Source organism: Amblyomma maculatum, chromosome 7 (genome assembly GCF_055883805.1).
Source record: "Amblyomma maculatum isolate TAMU_Amacu chromosome 7, ASM5588380v1, whole genome shotgun sequence".
Taxonomy (NCBI): domain Eukaryota; kingdom Metazoa; phylum Arthropoda; class Arachnida; order Ixodida; family Ixodidae; genus Amblyomma; species Amblyomma maculatum.
The window spans coordinates 96848106-96866434 of NC_139350.1; the positions used below are offsets into that span (position 1 = coordinate 96848106).

General features: G+C 44.6%; 1 protein-coding gene across 1 annotated transcript; it reads right to left on the bottom strand.

Annotated features, from left to right (window-relative positions):
• Positions 1–3499: 3499 nt before the first annotated feature.
• Positions 3500–9215, bottom strand: LOC146184010 (chromosome-associated kinesin KIF4-like). Its single transcript, XM_084608476.1, has 4 exons — positions 9072–9215; positions 7352–7517; positions 6556–6666; positions 3500–3681 (listed from the first exon to the last, which is right to left on the bottom strand). The coding sequence occupies exons 1-4, from the start codon at positions 9213–9215 to the stop codon at positions 3500–3502; spliced, it is 603 nt and encodes a 200-aa protein (XP_084464602.1).
• Positions 9216–18329: the final 9114 nt, after the last annotated feature.

Below are 18329 nucleotides of genomic sequence, written 5' to 3' on the forward strand. Positions count from 1 at the left end.
TTTGCTGATGACATTGCCTCGCTAAGCAACTCGGGGGATGAACAGCAAATAATGATTGATGACCTAGACAGGAAAAGTAGAAAGGTAGGCTTGATAATCAATATCCCGAAGACTAAGGTAATGTTCAACAGCCTCGGGAAGGAACAGCAGTTTACATAAGGTAGGGAAATACTGGAAGTAGTAGGCGAATATGTCTACTTAGGACAGGTAGTAACCGCAGACCCGGACCACGAAAAGGAAATAACAAGAAGAATACGATTGGGATGGAGCGCATTTGGCAAGCACTCGCAGATTATGACTAGCAGCTTACCGGTATCACTCAAGAGGAAAGTGTACAGCAGTTGCATCTTGCCTGTACTCACCTATGGGGCTGAAACGTGGAGGCTAACCAAGAGAGTTCTACTTAAGTTGAGGACAACCCAGAGGGCTATGGAACGAAAAATGGTAGGGGTAACGTTAAGAGATAGAAAGCGTGCAGAGTGGGTCAGAGAAATAACTCAAGTTACCGACATTCTAGTAGAAATGAAGAAGAAGAAATGGACATGGGCAGGACATGTAGTGCGAAGAGAGGATAACCGATGGTCGCTGAGGGTAACAAACTGGATTCCAAGGGAAGGAAAGCGTAGCAGGGGGCGGCCGAAAGTTAGGTGGGCGGATGAGATTAAGAAGTTCGCAGGGGTCAAGTGGATGCAGCTAGCACAGAACCGGGTTAAGTGGAGAAATATGGGAGAGGCCTTTGCCCTGCAGTGGGTATAATCAGGCTGATGATGATGATGATGATGATGATGACTTACAAATCGGGCAAGCAGCACAAAGACGCCAACGCTCTCTCATGTTGCCCACTTCTTCGCAATCAAAATATATGTCTTCGCCTTCCTCACCTGCGCCTTTGAGCCGCACCGTTCAGAGCCTACAGTCATGCAGCTTTTTATCTCCGCCTCCGTTACTCCTGCGCCAGCAATAGGCTGTCATCTCTCCCACCACCTACGTGCTGATCCATACTGTCGCAAGCTGATTGATCGTCTGAGTGGCATTACCAGAACTCCAAATGCCTGTCTCCGTCTCCAGCTCAAATATTTAAAGCCAAGGAATGGCAAACTATTTTGGCACAACTACAGCCCGCTATGCCACGCCTGGGTTCCCGTAATTCCCCGCTCTCCACCTTTTCAAATTCTGCAAGCCTTTCACGACGATCCCAACGCTGGCCATCTTGGCTACATGAAAACCTACGACCGCATCCAAATCCTCTTCGTATGGCCTGGCCTCTCAACCTCTGTATTGAAATACGTCGCGTCTTGCATCCATTGCTAACGATCCAAATGGTCTACGTCACTTTAGGCCGGTCTCTTGCTGCCTCCCTCGTGTCCTTTCACGCCTTTCGAAACGGTTGGAATCGACTTGTATGGACCCCTGCCTTTGACACTAGCGGTCAACCGCTGTGTCATTACTGCGGTCGACCACCTCACCTGATACGTTTAAACCACAGCTCTTTCTTCCAGCTCTGCTTCTCAAATTGCCAACTTTTTTCTCCCCACCAGACTTTCGCCATGGCGCCCCGCGTCTCCTCCTCAGTGATAGTGGAAAGTCGTTCCTCTCCTCAGTGCTCGAAGCAGTGCTTCATGCTATGGCACGGTGCACAAAAGTACATCCACTTACTAGCCACAGACCAATGGCCTCACAGAACGCTTTCATCGCACCCTTTCCGACAAGCTATCCACATACATTCACCCCCGTCAAAACAACTGGACCCTACTCCCCTGTCACCTTTGCCTACAACACTGCCTTTCAACGAACCACCACCTATTCTCCGTTTTTGTTTTTTTTTGGTTTATGGCCGTCCTCACTTTCTCGCTCGAAGCATCTTTCTTCTCAGCTACCACACCTTCTGACGCACCTTCCCCCGAATAATTCGTTTCTCGCATTACCCACTGCCGTGAGCTTGCCCGCCTCCAAACTTAAGCCACTCAAGCTACCAGAAAATGCCCTTAATATTCGACCCCCCTCTGAGTGCCCTCGCATCCGTAGCTTTTGTGTGGAAAATTGATTAGCCGATTTATTACGACGAAATGCATCGAAATGCCTTTAATGCCTCATCGTTGTCGACAAAAGGTTGTCAGCAGAAGTGTCACGCTTTTGAGAGCGAGTTAAAAATAAATTAATAAACCTTGTCGCCACCGGACTCGAACCTCCATTCCTTAGATCCCCAGCCGGGCGCTTTACCAATAGCGCCGCTCTAGGATTTTTTTTTCAACATTCGAACACATTTTTTATTCACTCAGTGCTGAGGTAAGTAGTGTTATCCATTGCGCCACTGATGGTTTTTTTTTCCTTGCCACCGTTTTAGTGAAGTTGTGCTAAGTCGTATTCTAGTTATGTTGTGTTGTATGTTCCCAATGGACTTTTCGCCTACTGGCTGATTACTCTGTAAATAATGTATGTAACTCTACGCCGAATTTAAAAGCATGTAATAAATACCATGCTGAAAAAAAAATGCGCCACGCTCGGATCGCACAGCGCTCTTCATAATTCTCGTTGTCTACCTTGAGGATGAACGCGGGATTCCGCGAGTGACAGATGCTAGTGCGACTTTCCTTTCCTGCAAACGAATTATAGAACGCCGGTGAACTTTGATGCGTTTCATTAAATGCTGGTTGTGTTCGACAAGAGAGCGATCGACGTACTGTCACGACAGGTCATGACGTCACCGGGTGATTCATGCATATGCAAAGCTGATCAACCGGGCGTACAATCCAGGCGTCCGTGTGGCGCCTTTTATTTGTCGGTTTTTCGAACGCAGCACCACAAAGCTAATAGAAGCAGACCAAGATGTCCAGGAGGCCTTAGTATAGCAGGCATGAGCGACGTTTGAAATTGATTTACAGGATAGAAAAGGCGCAGTATCTGTAACAACTCTCCGCTGACACATGTACGACGCCATAAAGGAACGGCGGAAGCTGGGAGTGAAAGAAGAGAGGGAGATAGAGATGTCGTAGTGGAGGGCTACGATCCACCGCGCTCTAATGGATTTCGCCTCATCGCGCTTTATTGGTCCAAAGTGCCCTCTAGAATTGCTTTGGTCCTTACACGGTTCTGAAGCAAGCATAACGTGTGAACTATCTAAACGCCCCTGCATCGCCTGTTCGTGACCGTCGTCTCTAACCGCTGACCATCTGTAACCTGCGACCACAATGATCGCTTTCGTCCGGGAGGGGGAAGAGTGTAGGCACCTTGCGTGCACGTCATCTTCATCTGTACATATTCATCATCATCGTTTGTCATCTCGTCGGAGAGAAGACGAAGCGTGAATGAAACGCTGCCGGTTTGTAGCTGCTGCTTCAGCTGGGCTGGCAATAGAAAAGAGATCCTGCCGGTGCTTCCTGCTGTCTCAGAATGTAATAAATATATGTGGTATATATTTTGAAATTATGCACATTTACAAAATAAATAAAAATGACGAAAAAATAACACAAGGGTAGGCCACAGTACACATCAAACGGGATCACACCTGCTGGCGAAGTCGGGCGATTCGTGCTTGTGTCGGATCAAAGTTGACAACAGGCTTGTTTTTGATCCTTCTAGCCCTGCCCGCGTAGCGTAATGTGCTGAGGGTCTCCTCCAGGTTGCTGTCTGCCGGGCTGATGCAGGCAATCATCACAGTGTGGTTGTTGCCCCCCAAGGAATCTAGAGAAATAAAAATGAACGCGAAGAGGAAACTCAGTGCTAGGAAGTGACGCATCTCTAACGTAGTTACCATAAACCACGTATAATGCTACCTCCAAACGATAGGTTGCCTAGTACACGAACATACAAGGGACATCGAGAACCACGTTTTTCAATTACTTTTAGCAAATATTGGTCCTCCAGGTCTTTTTGGTTATATTGGCAATAGTTCAGTGGCAAATATATAACTGTCGCTCTGAAAGCTATACCTCGAAATATCCCATAAAAAGCGTCCTTGGAAAACAAAGGACAGACCGCCGCCGTCTAGAACTGAATTTAAGCGCACCATGACCTCGCGTATTCGTTTCTGAATTGTTTATTGACGCATGCATTTTGCTCGTAAAATTGGCTGGCACTATAGTTTTACCGATATCCCTTTTCTTGTCTTCTAGCTTCAGAAATCTCCGAATTTGGCAAGGCTCGCCTGAGTGTGACTAGAATTTGGAATTATTTCGACGCAGGCCAATACGTACTCAGCGTCCTTTTAATCACTGTAGAGCCTCCCCACTTTGTAGTCGCCTTATTTTAGTTAAACCCTCGTGGCAATTAAATGCTTCTTATCAGAAATGGTTCCCATTTTTGAGCCAGCTAGGATTTACTTATACCTCCAAACTTACAATGTGCAAAATGAAGGGGCATAAACAATAAAATATGCTTTATCAGCCTTAGTCTAAAACTCACAGCACTTTGTTAGAGGGTCAGAAAACTTTCTGCATTTTTCGAACAGTCCCTAATACATCGAGGGAAACATACGGGGTGATCCCATAAAAATGTTACTTGTCCCGTATCAGCCGAAATTTACGGTTGTTTAATGGTATTCAGAGACTCAGACGGCACTAACAAAATGTCTTATCACTGCGTTCTCACCATGGCACGGGTGATGCTGCACAGTTTTCCTCTTGAGTGTACTGTCACACACATTAGAGCGTAGCTGATCTATATACCATGTTTAAGCAACAGCGGAAAAGGACAGAGACGAGTGGAAGGAGGTACACAACGACGGTGGAGGTGCACAAAGCATTTGTGTACATCCTTCCACTCGTCTCTCTCCTTTTGCACTGTTACTTAAACATGAATGATCACCAGCTAGCCCAAACCTCCGTTCTTCTACAGCTGATGTGTAACCCCTCCCACATTGGTCGCATGCTCAGACTCGCATGATTTTACCATTGCTGTTCGTCGTCTGAAAATTTCTAACACCGGCTTCAACCCTTTCAGAATATAGTGTCCCATCTTTCTCCGTATACTCAGTCACTGGCAAAACACTTCCCTGTTACCCTGGTACTTTCGTAATATGCATCTTCTAAGAATGCAATGCCACAAACGCCAAGAGTAGACCGGTGAGCTTTCACCGCAGCTTTTAGACACACACACAGACAGGCAGCTGTCAGTTGTAAAAAGAGCACATGGTGGGCGCATGGTAAATCCCGCCTAATCTGGAGCAGAACAGTGCAGTTTGCATTGGCGAGTCTCTCATGGACAACACTAGCAAGCTGACGTCTCGCACAAGTCAACTGCTATGCCTTGCAACTGCAAAGCGCACTAATTTAGTATAGGTACTGCCACTTCTCTCACGGCGAAGTGTGAACAATTATAGACCTTTAGTATAGTAAACTATTGATTGCGGATCTAAGAGAAAATAGGTTAGTGTCCCGTAACTAATCATCCGAGTTGTATTTCCACAATCCCGCTATTGTAAACTGGAATAAATCAAAGTGAAACTCAGCTCTTATTTTTTATTGCATAAGCGACTCGACATTTTTTCATTTTTCTAAAGCCGTTTGTATTTAGACATGAGTATAGTAAAAGGGCACCAAAACATAAATACCTCAGGAGATAGGACACCAGGCCTCGAGGGGAGCCCCAAATAACAAAATTTTATTCACCAATATCACGTCAATGTCGTAGGATAAACTTCTGTCTTCCATATTTCCCATTTATGTGTAGCCCTGTCTGTACGGTGAATATGTTGCTCTCGTCAATCTTACTCTGATTTAGCAATGTGCACATATAAAAATCACTAACAAATCAAATACGCTAAGAGTATGGTGCGGTACAATATAGTCGTAAGCAGCAGAGGTGCAGATTGAATGTTTCCTAATATCATATCTGTGTGAATTACCACCGTTCGAGGAAAATAAAAAGGTTGGGCATTACTATTAGGACACCCTTACTAAACACTGACTAACAATACCTCAATCTCACAACACGTAATTCTCGAAATACTTTTGAAAATTTTAGATCAAATGTCATTCTAAATTACAAAAACAAAGCTCTATGAGAAAACCTGACACCGACAATATTAAATTCTGGGCAGTTCAATACGGTTGCAGCGCAGCTGGTTGCTGCAGAATCGAGAGCTTCTCAATACCTGGGCCAAACTACAGCTATAACCCAAAGCAAGGACACAGCGAAAGAAAATAACATCAGTAGTCGCCAGTAGAAGTCAAGATATGTGAAATTAAAGACCTGAACTGGGATAAAAATATCCGTTCGCTGTCAGTGCACTTTACTTAACGATGTTTAAGTGGACTGAGAAAAACAACGTGAAAAATAAAAATTTTTGTGAACCTCGTTAAGGCACCCACGTTTGTCCTGCAGAGTTTGTGGATGGAGCCATGACAGACAAAGGAAGTCGAAAATGTAGTCGTTAAATGCAATCCGCATTATTAACTCCAAGTATTGGTCAAAGCTGCGCTCTCTATAACTTGAGATGGTGATGAAGAAAGCAATTATTGTGCGCTGTGCACAGTAAAGTACACTGTATGTGCCACATTCCCAATGCGCAACCGTGCAAGCCAGGCATGATCCCAGCCAAAAAATGTTTGTACGTACCCTGAAGCAGCCTCGTCAGTTTAGAGTCTCGGCATGGTACGTGGTGGTCGCCATCGCATAGAGCGCTGATGACATTGCCAAGTGACGAGAGGCCTCTGTTGATTTTGATTCCTGTGAACAAATTCGGAGTACACACTCATCCATCTTTTGACACTGATAATGAAATGTCAGCTAAGGGACAACCAAACAGCTAAAACCTAAAACACGATATGATTTGATATCAAGCGCTGTATCTTTGAAAATGAAGCACTAAATTACAACCGTGTGCTGTGATCGCAATGGATAATTTACTATTACACGTAATTCGCTTATCACAAAAGCCATGTAGGACACTGGTTAAGACGTCCTGAGTCACTTGCGTGAGCAATGAAGCAAAGTATTGAACCTCGTAGAGAAATATTCAACCCTACATGTAGTGTATGAAATCTGGCTTTCAAACCAAATTATCGAAACGTCGACTATAAAAGCTGCATGGAGAACATGGCGGACTACAAGCTGCACAAAAACTGTACATTCTCGTCCAAAAATTTCGATATCACTGGATGTGTTACGGAGCGTAACAGTAGCGCACCCTCATCTGAACTATTCTGCCGCAGTTTGACTACTGTGCCTTTTTACCTTCCAGCTGCTCGCCCTTTCCCAGCATTAGAGCCATCCACCAACAACTAGCAGCTTAAACATTCAAACATTGGCAACAAATCTTCCTTGAGCCTTTCGCCAACTGCCTTAGTTTTTCCAGCTCGTTCAGATCCAGCGAGATGCACTGTATGGAACTTGGCTAGCCTTGTGCAGACACCATCTCCTTTGTCCCTCTGCTCTACAATCATGGTGGAGATTGCGTGAGACCGAGATGACCGCAAGTTCATGTTGGTCGAAGCTGTGCATCGAGATGTAGAGGCATTCTCGAGGAGCTGGATTGTCTCTTCGGGAGTGGTCACACTTACTTCCGTCAGGTTGGCCACCTGTTCATACAAGTTGAAGCAAAAGCACAGACAGTGTATCAGCAAGCGTTCGCGCTCAACGTGAAAGCTGAAAATGGGATCAAAAGAAAGAGCGAACATTTCTAGTACCACCCTTTTTTCATCTGAGAATAAGCATGCAAGGAACATTGCACTGTTCAAAAATACCAAGTATAGAGATTTCACCATAAGTTCAAGGCGCGAGACCAAACACTGGCACAAGAAAGGCAACGGGAACGAGCGCGTCGTCCCGTTGCATTTCTTGTGTCGATGTGCGTTTTCGCGCCTTGAACATGAACTCTCACCAACTAGCCCGACAAAACGTTATTTTAAGGTAGATATTTGTTCACAGCCCTTTTATAAGTTTAGGAGAAGGAAGAGAATACGTTTATTGTGAGGCTGAAATAATCTGTGAAAGGAAAGTGGGGATGGCTATGGCGCTGGGTGTCAGACCCCATTCCAAGACGCCATTGGCCGCTGCCACTGCTCGAGCTCTCTGGATCCAGGCCCGCTCCTCCAGGTCCGAGCTGGACAGGACCGCCTTCCAACCCTCCCTATTTGAATGTTATAACTGCTATATTTGTGTTTTGCTTGCAAGCCTAGACCATGTGGGATAGGTTAGCATACTGCCCGCAGAATTTTCACCTACCCGTGAATGCCGGATCCACGTACGTATTTTAGTATGGCGAGATTATAAAACACCCGGTTTGAAACCTTGGCGGCTCACGGGAGCTCCCCCCTGCAGAGGCGGAAATGAGTTTCCATCTTCGCATAAATTATGAGCGGGATTGTTATAGTTGCTGCGGTGGAACCGGATTATTTTAGCGAAACCACGGGTAAGAAAGCTCGGGAACCGCGCGAGCGGTCTCGTTCCCCTCCACCATCTGGCGACCGTACACCCACATTATTTGTTTTTTTTTTACAAGTAGCTGAATCTGAATTGCTCGTATGTGCCAATAATATTCTGCAGGTGAGTGGCGCTATCGTACCCCGCACGTAATTTCGGCAAACCTGTTGCGAGTCCAACATTATATACGCTGCGTCGGAGTGGGTGGAGGCCAGCGCAATCGCCACTTCCTCCAACATCAGCGCGTCAATAGTTTTTACCGAGAGCCCGTTCACCTGTCTTTCTTCGTGCACAACAGTGATGGTGCAGATGCCGTCCTCGCAGGGGACCCGCTCCATCCACGTAATATATATGTGCCTCTCTTACTGAAATAGTTATTTTGCATAAATGTTGCTCTGCAGGCTTGCAGCTTCCCCTTATTATGCTCCCAATTCATGTTTTTAGAGAGCGGCTTAACCGTCCAAATATTTTCCACATATCCCAGATGTCCAATCTGTTTTCGATGACGGGGAGATGATGGGGAGAAGCCCGAGAATTAGGTCTCAGAGGTTTTGCCTGCCGATGCTGCTCACGGACAGCTTAGAAATATGCTTTGTTCTGCGGGCCTAAATCTACTCCCGTATACTATTATGGATCCCGATTTGGAGCAGGCACTCCGCATAGGTTCTGGCCTGGAGTCCTAGCGCCTTTTTAACCGCCGCCCGAATCACCGCGTCAAGGGTTCCACGGTCGTTCTTCCTCAGCTTGAGATAGGGCGCCACGTACTCCCCACGAGTGACGCCGAACGCCGAAACCAAGCAAACGGTTTCTTGTTCAATACGTACACCGTTCTTGCCGGCGATCCTGCCAATCATCCTACCAATTTCTCCGCAGGTGGACTTTCATTTTTCAGGGTCTTGTAAGTGTTACCCAGGTTATCAATTTGTAATCCCAATACCCGAAGTATGTCCATTTCTGGTATCGGATTGCCGTTAACGTAAATGTGTATGTTTTGTCCTAGATCATTAGGTTTTGCAATCTGCAAGAGTTCTGATTTATTCGAAGCGCACCCCTCTCGGAAGGCTCCCACCATCTGCCCTAAGTTACCCATGGAACGACCAGATGCTAACGTCGTACTCGTAGATGGCGTGGCGTACGCCATTCACTGGCGTTGAGCTTCTCTGGGAGCGCTATGAGGGCAACGTTAAAGAGCAGCGGAAAAGAAAAGCTCCTTGAGGCGTTCCCCGTGTTCCCATATCGATTGGACCGAATTTTTATTGCCTAAGCAATACTACGCCATGTTTCAACCCGTAGCGTAAACCTGGCCGGTAGCCACGTTTGACCTTTACAGCGACCGTAGATGGGCCCCTCTTCAAGCCGTCGGGTAAACCCGGTCGGTAGCCCGCCGCGCCGCGGAAGCAGAAGAAGAAAGAAGGAAGAAGAATAAGAACAGAAAGAGAAGCTACCTCGGCTTTGCTTACGCTACCTACCGGATTGAACTAAAGCTAAACCTCAGCTAATTTTTTTATTGCCCAATCTGATATAAGATTTCTGATTTTCTAAGTTTTTATGTAGCTAAAATATTTCTCGCCGCAATCGTTGCCGTTTGAAATTTTCACTTTTACAATACTTCACGTTTTCAAAGACCATCATCAGGTCCAGGGTCCAAATCGCCCTGTCTCTGAACTCCCTAAAAGGAGATCAATAACTTCCCTATTGATTTGGTGCAGTACATCCTGCGCTGATAAATGTATCCGGAAGCCGAACATGGAGGGTGGCAGCAGCCCATGCTGTTCCAAATAGTCGGACAGCCTTTGCCTTACTGCCACCTCCATAATCTTATCGGTGCAGGACGTGAGAGTGATTGGTCTTAAATTTTCTTTTTTATCTTTATGCCCGGCTCTGGGATGAACATTACTATGGATGTTTTCCAGTCATTTGGTAACATCCCGAGTCCCAGCAATCATTACTGGCCGTAAAATCTTCCAGGGTTTGATCGTTGAGGTTGGCCAGAAGTCCGACCGTTATCATGTCGTCTTCCGGTGTCGTATCTCGCCTCATACTCATTAATGCGGTTTTTATTTCTACGACGGGAAATTCTACATCCTAATTGTGGTGTTTTTTCTCTAGTGTATGTTCTAAATTCCTCATCTTCATCTACGGTCGTACACGAGTATGTTTCTTTTAGTTTGCCGGCGAGCTGTGATCCGTGCCTTTGAAGTTATTGAGTACCCTCCTCAAGTTACTGCTTTGTTTGCCTTTGGATTTATTAGGTTCAATGAAGCACCTCCCTACCCTACTGAAATAACTGTATGGAGCAATAACCTCACATTTTCTCACAAAATCTCATTCAGTTCACATAAGAAATCACATACAAGTCGCATATAATTGCATAAGGTCTCACAGCTTCTTCTACATTATCATAAATTATGTAGGATATTTTATGATAATTATGTGAACCGTATGAGAGTCGATGCGATTAGATGAGATTTTATGAGGTTATTCCCACGTAGAATTTTTGGTTTTTCAGTAGGGTACTGAAAACATGTGAGGCAATATCCTCACATTTTCTCCCACGAACTCACTTAATTCGCATAAGCAATCACATACAAGTCGCATATCATTGCATAAGATCTCATATACTGTTGTGTATTATTATAAATTATGCGAAATATTTTATGATAATGATGTCCACCGTATGAGAGTCTATGCGATTAGGCGAGATTGTGTGAAGTTATTGCCAGGTAGAACTTTTGGTTTTTCAGTAGGGCTGACAAGGCTCCATGTACTTTTCCTGCTGAGGGTGCCTCAGATGGAATCGCATCTGGATATCCAGATGGTTTTTGCTTGAGATCACGCTTATGTTTCTGCCTGTTTAGTTAGCTGGGAAATTCTAATTTTAAGCTTACAGTTCTGTATTAAGGTTTAAGAGCGCAGCACAATGCATAAGCACTGCATCATTGCTAATGCGGGTACCCCAAAATAGGAGCAGCCTATTATAATCACGTACCTATATAATCATAGCCGACGTACTTCGAGCTGCACGCTCCTAATCATGCTGTTAGCCCAAAACAATTTAATGCACTAGTGAAGTCTTACCCTTATCGTGCCAGCGTGATCCTCCCGTATCGTCAATGGTTCTCGGAATGAACTTTTGGAGAATAAATCAAAAATATTTTCTTTGTATATCTGCGAGAAAGTAGAAATGACATTAAATCCATGACAAGCCAGTTGTACAACTACAAACCTGATGCCTCCTACATTTAGGTTCAGTTTGTATCTCAAAGGCATGAAAGGAAATTCAGTTGCACTAGAATATTCGCCTGCTTATTCGAGGAATTTGCAGCAAAATAAAGAAAAAACCCTTGATGTAGGTATAACATACAGGGTTACTTCAAGAGAAATAGGCATATACACAGAAAGCAGAGCATAGACAAGTAAAAGCTTGAAGGGTCAAGACTTCAAGCAAATGATTCATCAGCCAGATTTGATGACTGTGCTTGGTTTGCCCACAAAGTCTACTACGATCGCGCTCGAATCAAAACAGAGCTGGATCTTTTTGCCACTCAGATTCCTAAAATAAAATAAACGCCGCTTATTCCGCCTATGTGGTGGTTGTGTAAAAGGTTAAAATCAATAATTCCTTCAGAAGCAGCATTCATGTCTTTTGACGACAAGCGCAATGGCGCAATCTCGTTGTGCGATGCTTAGGAAATGGTCGAATTGTGCAACACATTAGGGAACAAAGCTTCTCTATTTATAGGAGAACTCGTTCAAGAAGCACAACTTGGGAATGAAGTCTTCATCTCAACAAATATATCGGTGACGTTTCACTCATGACCTGATTATCGACAGTGATATGCACATACAGCAAAATAGCTCTCACAGCTTGGCTCTTTAAACTTTATTTTCCATATTTAGTACATTTTCGCGAATTATACGTCTCGTATTTGCTGTCTTGCATACAATGCACTCACCTCGAGCAAAGTAGCTCGCACAAGGAATATTTTCTCTGTGCTTGTCGTGATATGCTTGAAAATATTGTCAACTATCCTGGCGATAATGCCCGCATCGTCACAGCCGGTGTCATTGGACGACGAGCGCGTTCCCATAGTGAACGTCTTTCCTGAGCCCGGTTTGCCATAGGCGAGAACGGTGCCGTTGAAGATACATTCTTGGTTTCAAACATATTTGCTGACGTGAACTCATTGAAAATGTAAAATTTGATCTAGCAAGTATAAGCGGACGAGGGCCTCATAGAAAATTAGCAAAACGCACGAACTATACCTACAACTAAGAGATGAAAAGGGGGCGCCTCATTTCCTGACAAATTTGGGTATGACGACAATACGGACACGAAGTTAAAAAATTTATAACGTGAATCTGCTCAAAATCAAAGTCCGAGACAGCCACTGCCTTAGCTTAGGCGTGCATGCGACGTGTGATGGAAGTGCACGGTCTGGATGCGATGTAGAGGGCTTGGAACCAATGGCAGCAGTAAGTAGGGTTGTGCGAATATTCGAAATTTTCGAATATCGAATCGAATATCATAATATTCGATTCGTTAAACGAATCAAATAGTGGAAATTGAAAATTACTCGAAACTGTTCGAATATCTTCGCAAATTTTCGAATAATTTTTGAATACTTTTCGAATAACTGGCACAAATTAACGTCTCGGTTACCTCCGACCATTCTCGCGAAGGCAGGGTCAGCTCCGAGCAGGCACAACTTGCTGCCGCAATAAACCTACGCGAGAAGCAGAGATCACCGTTTTAGGGAGCCTACATGCTTCAGCGTGGCCGCGACACGGTCCATTCGCATGGAAACATTCTTAAAGATTGGACATATCACGAATCGCGGAGGCAACTTCTCGTAGTCGTGTCTCTAATCTGCCGAGAAGTAACGCTACATGTTTATTCCCTGAAAATTTCATTCACTTTCATCATCAAAAGTTGAGGTTAAGTTTATTATGCGAGTGGCGCATGACATGAGAGTTGCATGAATGTTGTCAGCTTATGTTCATACATCTTTCCACTATATATCTCAGGTCGCCTAGCGCCAGTTGCAATCGCCTAGCGCCAGCTATAAGGAAGCACGCGAGCTAATTGAGAAAGAACGAAAGCAACGAAAGTCACTGAAAAGAAGAGGACGATGAGGAGATCGCGCGCTCGGCGATAACTAGTTCGAAGAGCCAACAGCAGGAGAAGCGCAACTATATGGCCTCGGGTTACGCGGACGCAAGTCGGACGAAAGCGTCGCTCAGCCATTCGTAATCTCTGATATATTGTATCATGCAATCTAGTTCACTAAATAAACTCGTTGAAACGTAATTGTTGTAGATAAAAACAACCAGCAACTGACAATGTGCGTAGAGATTAATAGTTGCGTCCCCTAGAGGAGATCAGCGTTTTCCCGTCAGATCTATTACTCCACGAGTTATAACGCTCTACCGCAGCGCTATAACAGCGCTATAACGAATAGTAGAGCGCTCTGTAGCGCTCTACTATTCGATTCGTATTCGATTCGCTGCTTTCACTATTCGATTCGTATTCGATTCTCTTTTTAGCTACATTATTCGTATTCGATTCGATAGCAAGAGTGCACTATTCGTATTCGATTCGGTTTGGAAAAAGTACTATTCGCACACCCCTAGCAGTAAGGCTTTCTCTTTTTGAGAGCACTCCTGATGAAAAAATGATTACAGAATGCGCATTCTTCAAAGAAAGCCCCAAAAAGAATAGAAAATACTTTTGCCTAGGCCCTCTTGGTTTTCAATGCCATACGTCTTCTCTCGTGCACACACCTCGATCACGGCGATTTCAGCTTACAGACGCCTAATAGAAATGTGCAACACGTACTAAACTGTTCAGTTTTGGTACACAATATGATGCATATTATTGCTACTTGAGAAGCGCATTACACTGCCAGTGTTTTTGCTGTCTCCAGTTTGAACTCTTGCTGCATGTTGCACTTACGGTAGTTCACCAACCATAGGCAAATGAAACAGTTATGTGGGCAGAGGAAAAAAGGTATTCAATCCTTTATGACTTTTTTGTGTATGCTGTAATTTCATTTATGGCATGAGAGAAATCGAACATTTTTATTGCAAACGCTTAACCACACGCACTCTTCAAATTTGCTGGGCAGGCTCAATACCTCGCTACGAGTGGCTTTCAAACCAGCCCCAGGACAAGCTTTGCACGCCATCTCGGTAGCCGGTTTCTTCTCATGCTAAGTTGCCAGACTTTCGAGCTACGCTTCGGATGTCGCCGCCTTCATACGTTCTGACAAGGTTGGACTAAATACGTTAATTAGGCCTCCATCCTAACAAAGCCTAAATCACCCGTTACATACTTCGCTAAACCTAACCATACGTATAAAATACGCGAATTAAAATTTAATTCAATGAACGCTAGATCATATATTTATATCCATTTATGCTCTGAGCCAAGCTAAATCACCACTAAATGCTTTAGCTGCTACGCAGAACGTCCCGTGAATGAACGAACCTGGCTCCAAGATCACACCAGGGGCCCTCCTTTCGGCATGGATTGAGAGAAACTGTAACTACATAATTTATAGGCTTAGTTTTACATTCGATGACACTATAGAAGCAGATAAATGACGCTGTTCAGCAGATAATATGCGGCAGCGATATAGTGCCATGGCAAGTTCTACACCGTAAAATGCACCAGAGGTATTTATAGTGAGTTAATAATCCTGGCATGCAGGACATTTACTCTTCCGTTCGCCTGCCAAGGCCTGCTAAGGTACAGAATTTGACTAGTTTGAGATGTTTCAGCTATCAAAGAGCCCATTTCATCTCTTCCATCAATAGATGGGTTTATTGACATGGAAGGCAGAGAGGCTGGCCGGAATGTTTAAAATCTGGCCTGCTACTCTGCCCTGAGGAAGGGGAGAAGAGAGAGGATCAGATGGGTGACGATGTGGGAGAAGGCCTATGGAAAAATTATACAGGAACCATAGTTCGCTTTACAAGCTCGAATCGAGTCTGGTGGCGCACCAAAAGCGGCAGACAGCCCGCACTGCCTGGACACCCTTCCCCTTGTCCTTCCAAGCGAACAGCAGCAGCTCCTCCGACAGAGGCCTCTTATCCAAACGCTTCGAAGAAACGGAGAGAACAGTTCTTTCACGCGCATACATCAAAATATGTTCTGCGTTTGTACCGTTCTTTTAAGACAAAAACCTTTCATGGATCACGTCGAAAATCTCGCGCACGCGAGATTGGTTCGCCAGATGTGTCCGGCAGACGTCGCAATTGGTTCTAAAGTCGACATAATTTATCCGGCCAGGACGCCGAAATACGTTTTGACGTCGACATAATTTCCCGATTCGGCTACTTAAGACTAGTTCCTATAAAAGCCCAGTATGGTCCATGTAAATTCTTTCAGTCTCGCGTGTCAAGCAGAGGAGTCCTAAGATGCCGATGTCACCGACCACGACACCAAAGGAAAGAGAGAAACGAAATTATAACGAGTACACAAAGACAATATACAGGTAGAAGAGAAGAGGTAGAAGAAAAGAAGGTGCAAAGGCTCTCGCCATTAAGCTCTTAAGTGAAATTAAATGCAATCCTGTAATTTGTTTGTAACTGTGTTTTTGTTGTATCTGAATGTCCATTGAATTTACTGGATAAGGAGCCTCACTGTCTGACGATCGTCTTTGACTCTCTTCACCTCTCAAAATAATAATACATGTACAGGTGCTGTTAAATTTCGTATCCATTGAAGTTCAGCCATTGTGCAGTCATTTCAAGCCACAAAATTTTGGTTATTGAGAAAGTGTTTGCTACGGCTGCAAATACATTACAATGTTTAAATAAGGTAGAAAATGTTTTATTCTGCATCTGGAGATAATGTAAACCAGTGTAATGTGCATGCATGGAACCACTTCTGTTTGCTGTGCGTGTTTCGGAGCTACTCACAAGAAGACATTATTGAAAAATTCCCACCGATTTTAATAAAGCAACTTCACGCATTACTGTTGTTAAGCGCCTTTGTCAGCCGTTTCTTTACTCGTGGATTAGGAGCGCGCTGGCACACATTGGCCATCTTACGCCTTGTGTTGTTGCGGTGCTTCACCATGCTCTACACAGCACCACAAGAACCGATAAGTGGTGCGGGAACACTGCGGTCTATCATTGCCTTTCGGAGCAAGACTACAATGACCAGCGTTTTGTTCATTACCCTTAAATATCGTTTAGCGTGGAAAAGTTCATTTTCTAATTCATCGTGCTAGGCAACAAAATAATTCAGCCTAATATAGCTATACTATGTTACTACCTTAATAACGTCTTCTAGAAAATCAACCACCTATACGTCACTACCATACCTAGCCACCAAGGCAAGGGAAACAAGGAATACTGGTTTAACAAGATTTGTAGGCGCTTGAAAAATGGCGCTAATCTCTCATTTCAGAAAGGGAGCGAGTTCGTCAGAACCCGACATTATGACAAACGTAGTAACAATTTTGGCACTACAACAATGCGCCAACACCGTTGTTCTCTTTAACGGCCATGCAAGAAAGGTAAATAACGATGCTGCTACATTTTCGTGTCTCCAGAACAAAGTTTACCCGTGGGATAGAAATGAAAACTTTTAATCGTTATTTTTGTGGGCAGGCTCTATATGCTCACCTTCAAATATCCTGGGCAGCAGGCTGGAGACGCATGCCTCGTAGACATCGGCCTGGCTCGATTCTTCACCGAAAACGTAGTCAAATTTGAACATTTTTTCACCACGTAAAACTATAGTCTGTTCATTCGGCACTGTCCGTGTGCAACTTGGCACCCTTCCAGTACTTCATTGGACACTAGTGGGCGGCAGCGCACCGCCACTTTCACGGGGATAGTTTTCTCCATTCCGGTTTTGATTGAGCAAGAGGTCTGCAGAGAAAAATGATAATCAAAGGATAAAACTTTGTCCGAAAGCAGCTAACGAGGAAATGAAAGAGAAACTTTGGAGGTACAGCAGTAGCTTGAAACATTACTACAAAGAGGTGTGCTGCGCATCTGGCATTGCAATGAGTTGCCGCAATTCACTGCAAATTCAAAAATGAGCCGACGCATTCATTCAAGAGCCTCACAAATCCGGTACGTTTAAATTCATCAACCTTCTCCAGCGCTTAAAAGCAGATGAATGCGGAAAAAACAACAACAGAGAATTGCTTAAAGAATACATCTATGCTCGATTTTAATAAACAGGAACAGAGAGAGTGGTTGAAAGCAGCAACCAGCTGACGAATCTGCCCGTGCACAACTATGGCGTCCCTTTCAAGCTTTTAAAGTGAAAGCTTTACTGGCTTAGTTCCGCGAGTTTCGCCGTGGTCGGCCAAGGCTTTAATTGCGCATGCGCCATCGCTATGGCAACCAGCTGCGTCGGCTCTCCACGCCGAATCTCCACAGCGGCTCCGGGCTCCGGCATAACAACGTGACTAGCCGCAGAGCTTAATATACGCAGAAGCCTGCGCGCTTGGTAGGCAGACGCACCATGGGGGGGAACGTGGAGCGCATGTGGAAGGGCAAATCTAATCTGTTTAAGTTAGGCTTTGGAGTAGGAAGGCGAAGAATCTTGGCTAGGCATCTCGGAATCATGGACACCCAATCTTAATTAGGTCAAGGACCCTTGCAGGCCAAACTCCCGGCCACAGCAGCCTTGGCTTTGCTAGCGCATTGAAGCTCTCGCGTCTCTTAGATGTCAATCATAAGAGAAGAACGGCTAAAGCCTACCCCTCATCTCCTAACATTTGCCTCCCATCGCTAAGCATTGTTACTTCTTTTAGTTAGTTGCGGACACTCAAGTCGTCGTTTGAAGTATTGGTCGTTTCGTAGTCATGACGAGTCATGTCTAGTCATTTTAGTGCTTACCATTCATAGCTAAGCATTGTTACTCATTTCCAATTAGTTACGGTCATTACTATCGTATACTTTTGCATATTCAGCATTAGAAGTCATTTTTATTCATCATT

Coding starts and splice junctions, on each gene's coding strand:
- LOC146184010 (XM_084608476.1), bottom strand. CDS start 9,215: ATGATTGGCAGGATCGCCGGCAAGAACGGTGTACGTATTGAACAAGAA. Junction 7,518..9,071: donor ACCGTGGAACCCTTGACGCG/GTGATTCGGGCG, acceptor TTGTATGAACAG/GTGGCCAACCTGACGGAAGT. Junction 6,667..7,351: donor GCAGAGGGACAAAGGAGATG/GTGTCTGCACAA, acceptor ATTTGTTCACAG/GAATCAAAATCAACAGAGGC.